At 45.5% G+C, this 12,090-nt stretch overlaps 1 protein-coding gene across 1 annotated transcript; it reads left to right on the top strand.

The window, feature by feature from the left end:
- Positions 1-321: 321 nt before the first annotated feature.
- On the top strand, positions 322-10,247 carry LOC308594697 (estradiol 17-beta-dehydrogenase 11-like). Its single transcript, XM_081207999.1, has 7 exons — positions 322-571; positions 709-816; positions 4,395-4,526; positions 6,584-6,690; positions 8,396-8,533; positions 9,672-9,788; positions 10,075-10,247. The coding sequence occupies exons 1-7, from the start codon at positions 362-364 to the stop codon at positions 10,163-10,165; spliced, it is 903 nt and encodes a 300-aa protein (XP_081064125.1). The 5' UTR covers positions 322-361; the 3' UTR covers positions 10,166-10,247.
- Positions 10,248-12,090: the final 1,843 nt, after the last annotated feature.

The raw sequence follows: 12,090 nt of genomic DNA, 5'->3' as shown, positions 1-12,090 counted from the left end.
CAGCAGATTGAGTGATTATATTATCGTGGTGGGGGGGGGACTTTTTTCTCCATTTTCCAAAGCCAATAAGGATACATTTCTACTTCCACTTCCAGCCAGCCAAGCCAAGCCAAGGAGACCAGGGACTTGTGGCTGTTCTCATGGGATGGGGGCTTGAGGCTGTTCAGTGGGGTGTCAATTAGGCAGGCATAAATCTGCAAAATGTTTGCATGGAAAGCCAGATCTTTGGAGCATTGCATCAGGAGCGTTGAGGGTAGCTGCGTGGCCATGTGGAACCTAGCCATTAGTTTCTGATTAATAAATAACAGTGCGCACACAGGTGTGCACTGGTCTCAGTGTGCAGAACTTTTCTCAAAAGAAGATGCATCTTTTGCTAGAGATCCCTGTGTTTTTTCTTGTAGTCCTCTACTCTTATTTAGAAGCTCTTGTCAAGCTTTTCATTCCCGTGAAGGAAAAATGCGTCAGCGGACAAATTGTTCTGATCACTGGATCCGGCCATGGGCTTGGGAGAGCCACTGCTTATGAATTTGCGAGGCGTCAATGCAAGTTAGTTCTGTGGGACATCAACAAGGTATGATTGCGTTATTGCTAGGATTAGAGCTGGGTTAGTACACTGACTGGACCTTTTTCAATAGCATCCTCTAAAAGAATTCTAACTGGTTTTTGAGGCCCTTTCCCAGTGAGCTTTCAATCCCTTTCCATTTCTAGAATGGTGTTGAAGAAACTGCTGAAGAATGCAGGAGGCTGGGAGTCACAGCACATGCTTTTGTGGTGGACTGTAGCAAGAAAGAGGACATCTACAGCGCTGCAGAGAAGGTGAGCCTTCAGATTCCCCCAAAGGCTTCCCCAACCAGCTATGATGTCAGTATCCTAAAGTTCAGCTCCTGCCAACCTAGCAGTTCGAAAGCATGCCAGTGCAAGTAGATAAATAGGTACCACTGCGGTGGGAAGGTAAACGGCGTTTCCATATGCTCTGATTTCTGTCACTGTGTTCCGTTGCGCCAGAAGTGGTTTAGTCATGCTGGCCACATGACCCGGAAAGCTGTCTGTGGACAAACGCCGGCTCCCTCGGCCTGAAAGTGAGATGAGCGAGATGAGTGCCACAACCCCATAGTCACTTTTGAATGGACTTAACTGTCCAGGGGTCCTTTACCTTTTTACCTAAAGTTCAGCAAATTATTAAATATTGCTATTTGTTATTTATATAATATCGCTATTTGTGCACACCCTCCTTCTCCTCCTTTGGCAATCACTCATAGCCGAGTAAGATTGTCCTCCATAAACACGGTTTTAACAATGAGTCCGTAAGTGACTGTGGAGGCCAATTCTGGATCCACACGTCCTTCCACAGTGGGGACATTGGTTTCCAGGCAGGAGTTGATCACGGTGTGGATTTGCCAAGTGTGCTTTCCTCTTAGCATACTTCTCCCTTGCGTCCTGAGTTTGAGTGTCTTTGGTAAAGGCTATTCTCCAACTGAAGCATTCACAGGCCAGTGTTTCCCAATTGTCAGTGTTTATACTACATTTTTTAAGATTTGCCCTGAGACAGCCTTTAAACCTCTTTTGTTGACCACCAGCATTACGCTTTCCCTTTTTAAGTTCGGAATAGAGTAGTTGCTTTGGAAGATGATCATCAGGCATCCGCACCACATGACCAGTCCAATGAAGTTGGTGTTGAAGAATCATTGCTTCAAAAACTGGTGATCTTTGCTTCTGACAGGACACTGATATTAGTTCGCCTGTCTTCCCATGAACAGGAATGGTAGGAGTGGTAAGTCACTGTCAAAGATCACTGAAATGGAGGCCTTGATAATGCCACTGCTAGGGTTTTGCCAACAGCATCAGCTTACTACACTTTTTAGTGATAGCTGATCCATGGCCATTTGATGTACCTTGGGGCCTATTAATTTGGTGTGTATTTATTATTGGCTGGTTAACATGCAGGGCCTGTCATTTCTTTCACAGGACTGTATTTGAATGGTAATGGTTTTCATTTCATATTATTGCTAGCTGATGAAGATTTATCATTGAAACAGTTCATTATCCTGAAAGACCTTTGACCTTTGACAGTGACCTACCACTCCCACCATTCCTGTTCATGGAACATTTATTTGATTCTTATTAGTTTGTGACTCCATGCACATATTATATGTCTTCTGTTTATGAATTTTGAAACAGTATAGTGTTATAAAAATATTGTCTGTATATTATTAGCTGACTTGTTGCTTGTTGTTGTTTAGAGTGTTCTGATTTGCAACACACGGGATTTTCTTTGGGTTATACCAGGTCAGATCATTGGACTTTCTAGCTCAGTATTCTCTGTTGTGTATTGAGTTAAAGGATTTTATATCTGTATTATTATTGTCTGTATTTGCATTAGGGTAAAGTAACTGTCTTTTGGTTTCAAAGGGTACAGCTACTATTGGTTCATTTAAGCTGCTGTATTTGGATCCTCTGTCTTATTGGTTTCCTCCAAAAGGCAGGACTGTGATTGCCTGATATTGTTCCCTCCAAAATGTATCCTCTCTAGCTAGTCCCCTGTCCCTATAAATGTAGCTTTCCCCTCCTCAGTCTTGAGTCTTGTTTGCTTTAATAAAGAAGTGTTACTAGAGAACTGTCTCCAGCATATTATGTCAAGAGAGCTGAAATCACAAACCCCACGTCACAACATTCTCCACAATGATTGGGAGTAGTTCTCCAGAGTTTTGAGCAGGAACCTTTCCCAGCCCTCCCTGGAATTGTTAAGGATTGAGCCTGAGACCTTCTGAGGTGTTACACATATCTAGGCTTCATTATCAGCTTAGCAGCAGGAATGCTTGGGAAGTGGTAGGTTGCATGCGGAAGACTTAAAGGAAAACATGCCCATAGCTTCTTGTGCAAGATGGTTTCTCATTCTCATTCCATTTGTTTTATATTAAGTAAGCAGTGTTGCAAAGAGAGGTGTCTATTGCACGTTGACAGCTAGCCAAATTGCAGAGATATATTCAGTGGAGATTTGTGCATTAGGTCTCCCAGGGCAATGCACCAGTAAAATTTTTTTTAAAGTCCTGCACTATCTCAAAACCAGGCTCTTTCTCCTACCATCAAATCCTTCCACTTCACCTGAGAGAGACCCGTGGAGACATTTCTGTCCCTCTCCTCTTCTCCGGAGAATCAGCTCTCTGCACTGCTCATACTGGAGATCCCTCCCTGGTGGAGAGTTTACTCCTAATAAATGCATTGCCCTTTTAAATCATCATCATAATCTTATTTGTATGTTGCCTTTCCATAGTAAAAACCACGCACAAGGCAGCTTACATGAAAAGATTTACATAAATACAAGTATAATGAAATTAGCCAAAAACAGTTAACAAAACACATCACAAAGAACGCAACCAAACTGAACAACTTCCACATAAATCATGAGATCTAAAATTTTTTATCAATAACAGCAAAAACAAAAAAACCCAACAACCCCACCCCGAAACAATACCCCGGCCAAAGAGTCTGTTCAGCAGCTTCAGCTTTTGTAGCTGGAGTCAGTCTGGAACCCTCCCTCCCAGGCCAGGTGGGAAAAGGCCTGAAAGGCAGGGAGCAGGTCTTCCAGGACTCACAGCCAAGATGGAATAATAAATGGAATAAAAACAGCCAATAATGAAAATAATGGACCAACTGGACTTCTTATGCTTTTTGTTTTAATTAGGAGTTCAGGACAAGATCCTGTCAAAGTTAAGCACTTTCCCTAACCCTAACCCTATTGACTTCAATGGGGGGGAAAAGAAATTTAACAATAAAAAATCACTTTATGCTACAATCTAGTACCCTCCTGCCTGGGAGCAAGCCTTATTGAACTCCATAGGATTTCATTCGGGGTAGACATACATAGAATGGCACTGTTATGGCTTCATTAACCCACTCAGCAGGGTCAATGACAAAGGTGAGTCATGCAAACCTACCTGTCCATACTCACTGGCGATAGCAAAATGAATATGAGAAATTCAAGAAAGTTGCAATCCTGGCACATACGCTTGTGGAGATTGAGGCACAGGATCATCCTACATTTCTGCATAAAATTTGAATGTGCTTATTTATATTTACAGTACAGTACAGATGCCCCGGGGAAAGGAAGGCATTGAGCAGCTGCTAAAGGTGTTCTGTGCTGACACTGTGCTTTGCAGTGTGTCCAACCACCATATAAGCAAACTAATGTGTTTTTTAAAAAAAAGGTTCTAAAGGGAGGATCTAGGCAGTACAGAGCTTGCCACAAAAGACATGGGGGCTCATTCCCTAAAACCCTAATCTAACCTCCTGTAATCTGTAATTTTATTATTATTTGCATTTATTCATTCCATACATCATAAAATGTCTCAGAGCAGCTAAACACCTCTGCCCTATATTACTCCCTTTCTTTAAAGGTGAGAAAGGAGATTGGTGATGTGGACATCTTGATGAACAACGCTGGGGTGATCTCCCCAACAGACGTGCTGTCAACTGAGGATCAAGCCATCCAAAAAATGTTTGAAGTCAACATCCTTGCTCACTACTGGGTAATAAAGAATCATTAAGCACAGCCCTGTTGCAAGAACAGCCCTATGAACCCATCATTGTGTAATGGGAGTTACTGACAATGCTTGCCATGATCTCCTATAGCCTTCAGGCAACCTACTGGCCTCCAGATTATTTGAATGACAAGCTTTCATGGTAGTCCTGGCAGGGGCTGATGGGAGTTGTAGTTCAAAACATTTGGAAGGTGCCATGCTGGCGAAAGGGCGGACTACTCTCTCAAATGGATAATGTTGGAGCGTTCCCATGAGTGCCACAGGGCAGGTTGGTGTTATGTTGTTGGAAAAGGCGATCAACTCCCCCGCCCCCCAGTTATATTTTATTAAATTTTCAAAAACAATCACATATACACTCCAATACATAATATTTCTTTTCTTTTCTTTTGCTGACTTCCCACCCCAATTTCCATCATCTGATGTGACATTACACCGGAATGAAAAGATGCAGCGTGGTTCAGCGCTGTTTTATTAGTGCAGCGCAGCACTATTTCGTTTTCATTTCTGCATCTGGTTTTCAAATTTATATCATATATTGTTCTGCTCATCCTATGGATTGAAGACGTGTGATATTAAATAACGCATGTACATAAAGAACTAGGGTCCCTGCTCCTTGCCCCTCCCCACTGTAATTGCCACTTGCACTCGGAAGACGGGAGAGTGGAACCTACGCGACTGCATTGGCCCCTACGGAATAAAACCCACTTCAGAATAAATAAAGGAAACTAAGAACAAACAAACCTGAAACAACAAGAGCAGAGTTGGTACAGCAGTCGCTACTGTTTTACTAAATGGCTGACTTCTATGGAAAGTTACCAGGGCCGTCTTACCCATAGGTGCTAGGGGTGCAGGGCACCCAGGCCCCGGACTCTCAGGGACGCCAGACTGAGAGTCCGGGGCCGAGATTTGGAGTCCAGGGATTGGGAAGAGCCGACAGCCACTGCCGAGTGGAGCAGAGCCCATCGGAGCGCCGCAGCTCTTCCGTGGGCGAGCAAGGCACTGAGGCAGCTGGCCGGCTCTGCCCTCCTGCACACCTGGGATTGGTGGGCCGTTGAGAGGCCCGCCCAGTGCATGCTGCTCACATGAGGCGCCCGGCTTCACTCAGTTGCCGCTGCCACCTCCTCACACTCAACTGTTGCTGCACTGGTGTGCTGGTCCCGGGGGGGGGGGGGTTACCGTGCAGCGTGGTCTAAGTATGGTCCTAGGTCGAGGGTAAGGAGGCTGTCCGTCAGGGGCGGAGCGAGGTTCAAAGTGAGGAGTCGGACGTGGTCAGGAAGTCAGGAGAGCAGGTCAGGGTGCCGGCAGGAACAGGATACCAACGATGTTGCTCCTGCAACTTGGGTCTGGGCTGACTGGCCTTTATCTCCTCTGAGGCCTAAGGTGGCCCCGGCCCACAGGTGACTCGCCTCTCCTGGCCTTAAGGTGAGCACTCCTCCTGAGAGAACTTAGTTCCCTCCGCCTCTCTGCCCTGAGCCTCTGCAGCTCAGGAGAGGCTGGAGGGTTACTGGACCCAGAGGCAACCTCACCTTCCCCTGACGGCTGGGAGAGGAGCACCTGCAGGCAATGGGTCCTCCATCCCCTCAGGAGCCAGAGCGGATTCATCTGGTGTCTGCTCCTGAGGATCCAGCACAGGTGAGGGCCCTTCCGATTCAAGCCCCTGCCATGGCTCAGCCGGCCCTGGAGGTGGGGACTTCTGTGCAGGCTGGGATTCCTCAGGTTCAGCCTCTGAATCAGATTCCCAGGCCATCACAGCTGGGCTCTGCTTGCCCGCCCCCCAGGCACCCCCCTTTGCTCTGCTGCCGCTGCTGCCTTGGGCTCCTCTGTTGCTGCTGAGGCGGCTGGCAAAGCCAGCTCTGCTGTGCGCGACTCACCAGCCCGTCCTAAAAAAAGGTCATCAATTTTGGGTTTCTCCTCCCTAAAAACAGGTCAACAACGCTGGGCAAACTGGGGGGGGGGGAAGGTTGCCGGGCGGATCTTTGCACCCCAGCGCCGCATATGCTTAAGACGGCCCTGAAAGTTACCCCCCTTTCTTTTTAAACTTTCAGACCACAAAAGCATTTCTACCAACCATGATGAAGAACAACCACGGCCATGTCATCACCGTGGCTTCTGCTGGGGGACACATAGTGGCTCCATTCCTCGTGGCTTATTGGTGCGTATATAGGAGAGACATTTCCCCATCAGCAGAAATAAAAGCAGCCATAAAATAATACCCTACTCTTGTTAAATTTGTGAGTAAATTTACCTGTATTGGTTTTATTTACCCAACAAGTGCTTTTATATGGAATCTGACCTTTTGAGAAATGCAGCTTATAGGAAGAATACTTTGGATGGGATTCAGCTTTTTCTTCCTCCCCTCTCCCAGTGTGCACCCCAGAAATGTTTTCCTGAGGGTCCCCCAGCTATCTGGAGGACATTCTGAGTATGTGTGAGGAGCAGCCACAGAGAGGACAGGGTGGGTGTGTTCTGTTGTACAAGTGGACATTTGCTGCACAAGCAGAATGGCAGTTCCTGTTCTAAATGCAGCTCCTGCTCCTGTTTCAGAAGCTGCACCCATGGATTCCCAATGGTGTGGTGCCATTTTCTGGAAGCATGAAAGTCTGTGGTGTGGAAGGCAAGGGTTCAGAAGTTCTGGAATTCAGGCAGAAGCTCTTTGGACTACATCATAAGTGTCCAGCCAATGCCAATACATACATGAAGTCCATGAGCTTGTGATTCTTAATTTATATACTGCTTCTTGGACCAGAGGTCCCCACTTTGGTGAACAGTGCATGGATGCCACCAAAGATACAATGAAAGTACCATGAAATGCAATAAGCCAATCATTTGTCAAAATTATGATACATGTAAGGCAGTGGAATCACAGCATCGGGCAGGGGTGGGGAAATTGTGACCCTCCATATGTTGCTGGACTCTCAACTCCCATCAGTCCTGGTCAGCATGGCCAATATAGTGAGGGATGATGGGAATTGCAGTCCAGCAACAGTTGACGCACCACCATTTCTCGATCCCTGATGCAGTAGGAGAAGAATAAAATAATTCCCTCCCAAACTAAAGGATTACAGAGTGCTCTCACCATTTCCACATCCCACATGCTTAGGAGCTAGAAACCTGAGCCCAGTCAACAAGAGATCACCATAACCATAGTCATCTTACTTTAACCAGAGGAATTGAGTGGTGCTTGATTGCTAACCTAAAGCTAATTCTCATGACCCTGGGATTGCTGAGTGGGCGAAGATTTCACTGAATATCCAAATCCCAGTTGGCCAAAATGTGCTTCCAGTAGCTGAACAGCAGTTGAGTGGCAAAAGCACATGCATGCATTGTAAAATTCGCATGTAGGAGTAAATATACAAACGATCTGAAAAGTAATTGTAATGAACAGATTGTGCTAGTAGGATTGCAAGAAGTTTTGTAAGGATGATTATTTGAAATATTGCAAGAAAGACTATGAGGAGAACTATTAGTTAATGATAATAAAGAGTAATAGAGAAATTAAGAAATGCAGAATAAGTGATAAAGAACAGAAAATCATCAGAGGTGTTGACGGAAGTCTAAAATATTGTATAAGACAAGAAGTTATATTATATGATTGTTGGAGATGATATGTTAAAAAAACTAATAAAAATGTATATTTAAAAAATATAAAATTAGCATGTGGAGAAGCAGCTCATAAGTCTACTCTATAACAAATACAATCACTCCATATGTGTAGGTCTGAGGTTAGTGAGGGCCGACAGCTCTAAAACAGCTGCATGTTGTCCCTGAATATTTGTGATGTTTCATGTGAGATTTGTATTGTGCAGAAGGCAATCATGATCATGCAGCCACTAAGCTATGTCCAAAATTTCTTGTAGCTCGTCCAAATTCGCTGCAGTTGGGCTCCACCGAGCTCTGACAGAAGAGCTGTCTGCATTGAAGAAAGACGGGGTCAAGACTTCATGCATCTGCCCTATGTTTATAAATTCTGACTTTGTCAAAAATCCGTCGTCAAGGTACTGAATAAGAAAGGTGTGACATTGACAGTTAGAAAAATCCAATGTTAAAAGTGCCCTTTTGTAGTGCCAGCCATTTAGTCCTTCCTTTCCTTTTGTTCCATCTATTGTTGTGTCCCAGATGTCTTTTTTTATTGAACATTCATGATGATTTGTGCTTATCAAGATGTTATTTTGGCAGTTGTCAGGGAACTGCCATCGGAGCCAGGGGGAGAGGGAGGGCTCCAGAGGGATTCCGGAGAGCGTCCCGGGAGGGAGAGAAGCAGCACATCTTCTGGGGAAGGAAATCAGTGTAACACCAGTGGAGAAGGGGGGCAGATGGGGGAATCGGCGAGGTGGCTCCGAGACTCTTCGCCGGGGACCAGCGGGGAGAGCATGGGTCCTCCGCTGCCCACACCCTCCCTGCGCAGAAGGCTTCTGCGCAGGGAGAGTAGGCGGAGACTAGGCGTCAAAGAACTTCTTTGCTGGAAGAAGTTCAAGAAATGCCCACTGACGGATTCTGCCAGCGATTGAGACAGCCATGGGCGAGTGGCTGTCCGGACAGAAAGGGTTCACTCAGGCAACCCAGCCAGGTGTAGCTCCGATTTACGCACGAGCAACCCCTAGAACCATTACAGCGGCCATACATAATATCACTTTCAATACTCTTTTTGCAGGTCATACTGCTTCATTTCCAACAGTAACTTCCTGCTGAAATCCTGTAACTTTTCACGCCACAGATTATATTGGTGGCATGGCGTGGGTTTTTTGTGGTGCTTTCCAGACAGCAATAATGTGGTAGGTGGTATTGGGGAAGTGTCGCAGAACAACAAATAAAGCAAAATAAATCCACCACTAAAGCACTTTTATAGCATCAGAGAGCATGTTGCAGAATATTTCTGCAATAAAATAATGGTCTGGAGTGGCCCAGCCTCTTTTAAAAATAATCTGAGTTTCCATTTAGATTTGTTTCAGGTCGTTCAGTTAAAAGAAATCCTCCCCTACCTTCTCTTGTGTTTTGGCTTCATTTACCTGTGCTCCAGGCCTATCATGTGAGCACCATCCCATTGCCTGATTTTTGTACTGGTTGCAAGTTCCAAGCCTTGACCTTGCAAAGAATATGCAAATAGAATGTTGCTTTTTTCCTCTCTAACTTCAGATTAATGCCTCCATTGGAGCCTGAAGAAGTCGCAAGTCAAGCAATGAAGGGAATTCTAACCAATGAGAGCATGATTTTCATCCCACGATTTCTGAAAGTCAGTGTCATGCTGGATAGGTAAGTATGCTGAAAAATTAAAGCCAACTGCTAAATGTATTTTTTTTTAAAACAAAACACAAAAACCAAAACCACTTTTGGCCTAATTAATGTGTCTGTTGCTTTCAGAGTGTTACTTCCAGGTAGACAAATGACAGGGAACATATAGGTCTTCACATGACTATAACTTCAGTCATCCCTTACCATTGCCGTGCTGGCCACAGCTGATGGGAGTCAAAGTCCAACATTTAGAAAGTTGCAGGATGCCCAACACTGAAAAACTAATATATCTTCCTCTTTTCTCCAGGTTTCTTCCAGCTCGTGGAGCTAAAGCTTTGTGGAAGTTGAATAAACTTAATTTTGATTTTACCATTGGATACAAGGACAAGGAAAACTAAGGGGATAGGATTCCCGTTTTTAATTGCTTTTAACTCTTTGAAGCTGTAATTTTGGATAGAATCTAATCTGTTATGAAACCTATCATACACTTCCTCCTTGTAGCAAGTAGCTCCATCAACCTATGTATGCATGAATGGCACGGAGAAATCAACTTTTCCTTCCAACTGAAATGATGTCTTCCTATCTCTCAAGAATGGTGTAATCCAGAGTTAAGTTTCCTCCCTCCGTAAACAAAGAAATAATAATGTTTTGTATCATGAAATGAATGAAGCCTCTAACTCAGTTCTTTCAGGGAGAAATGCAAAATGTCACTGGATGGTGGATGAGGCATTTACAACTTTAATAATAATAATAATAATAATAATAAATTTTATTTATATCCCGCCCTCCCCAGCTAAGCCGGGCTCAGGGCGGCTAACAACAATCAAATAAACAATCAAATAATAACACATTCTAAAAATATTTCATTATAAAATTAGTTAAAATCAAATTGATGGCAACCGATTAAACAAAATTCTGTGCAGGTTGCCAGAGGAGGGAGTCAGGCTGCGCCCTGACCAAAAGCCTGGCGGAACAACTCTGTCTTGCAGGCCCTGCGGAAAGATGTCAGGTCCCGCAGGGCCCTAGTCTCTTGTGACAGAGCGTTCCACCAGATTGGAGCCGCAGCCGAAAAGGCCCTGGCTCTAGTTGAGGCCAGCCTAACCTCTCTGAGGCCTGGGACCTTGAGGGTGTTATTATTTGCAGACCGTAGGTTTCTCTGTGGGGCATACCAGGAGAGGCGGTCCCGTAGGTACGAGGGTCCTAGGCCATATAGGGCTTTAAAGGTTAAAACCAGCACCTTAAACCTGATCCTGTACTCCACCGGGAGCCAGTGCAGCTGGTATAGTACTGGATGAATGTGATCTTGCAACGAAGACCCCATAAGGAGTCTCGCCGCGGCATTCTGCACCCGCTGGAGTTTCTGGGTCAGTCTCAAGGGCAGCCCCACGTAGAGCGAGTTACAATAATCCAGTCTGGAGGTGACCGTCGCATGGATCACAGTGGCTAGGTCAGGGCGAGAGAGATAAGGGGCCAACTGCTTAGCTTGGCGGAGATGGAAAAATGCCGCCTTTGTTATAGCTATAATCTGCGCCTCCATAGAGAGGGAGGTATCGAAGATTACACCCAAACTCTTAACGGACGGTGCTGGCACTAATTGCACCCCCGCAAGAGATGGGAGTTGCCCCCTCGATCCCATATCGTCCCGCCCCAGCCAGAGGACCTCTGTCTTCGAAGGATTTAACTTCAACCGGCTCCCACGTAACCATCCAGCCACAGCTTCCAGACATCTGGTCAGTGTGTCTGGGGCCGAGTTAGGATGGCCATCCATCAACAGATAGAGTTGGGTGTCATCAGCATACTGATGGCAACCCAGCCCAAAACTCCGGACAAGCTGGGCGAGGGGGCGCATAAAGATGTTAAAAAGCATCGGGGAGAGAATCGCACCCTGAGGCACTCCACACACCAAGGAGTGACGCGATGACAATTCCCCCCCCAAGCGCCACCCTCTGTCCCCGATCAGAGAGAAACGAGCGCAGCCATTGAAGGACTGTGCCCTGGATCCCCACGTCGGCAAGGCGGTGGTCCAGGAGTTCGTGATCGACCATGTCAAAGGCTGCTGACAGATCTAGAAGAATCAGCAACCCCGACCCGCCTCGATCCAGCTGTCTGCGGAGATCATCTGTTAGGGCCTTGAAGTATGAAATAATGCAGCAGAACTCAATAAACATGAGTGTGAAATATGGTTTTCCTACTGTATGATCAAGGATGTAATGTTGGTGGGAGACAGGGAAGGATGTCTCCTTCATACTTTACAAATTCTGCTAGGAAATATCAGGATCAAACAACATTAATAGCATGAATATTTATGCGTGCCCACATTTTT

This window comes from Podarcis bocagei (assembly GCF_964188305.1).
Source record: "Podarcis bocagei genome assembly, chromosome: 9".
Classification (NCBI taxonomy): Eukaryota; Metazoa; Chordata; class Lepidosauria; order Squamata; family Lacertidae; genus Podarcis; species Podarcis bocagei.
Note: the sequence above shows the minus strand (reverse complement) of the source record. Positions and strands in the feature narration are given on the sequence as shown.

Bases quoted from the DNA above. Each gene is read 5' to 3' on its own strand.
- LOC308594697 (XM_081207999.1), top strand. From the start codon at position 362: ATGCATCTTTTGCTAGAGATCCCTGTGTTTTTTCTTGTAGTCCTCTAC. The intron at 572-708 runs GTATGATTGCGT...TTCCATTTCTAG, and splicing joins TTCTGTGGGACATCAACAAG to AATGGTGTTGAAGAAACTGC. The intron at 8,534-9,671 runs GTACTGAATAAG...CTCTAACTTCAG, and splicing joins GTCAAAAATCCGTCGTCAAG to ATTAATGCCTCCATTGGAGC.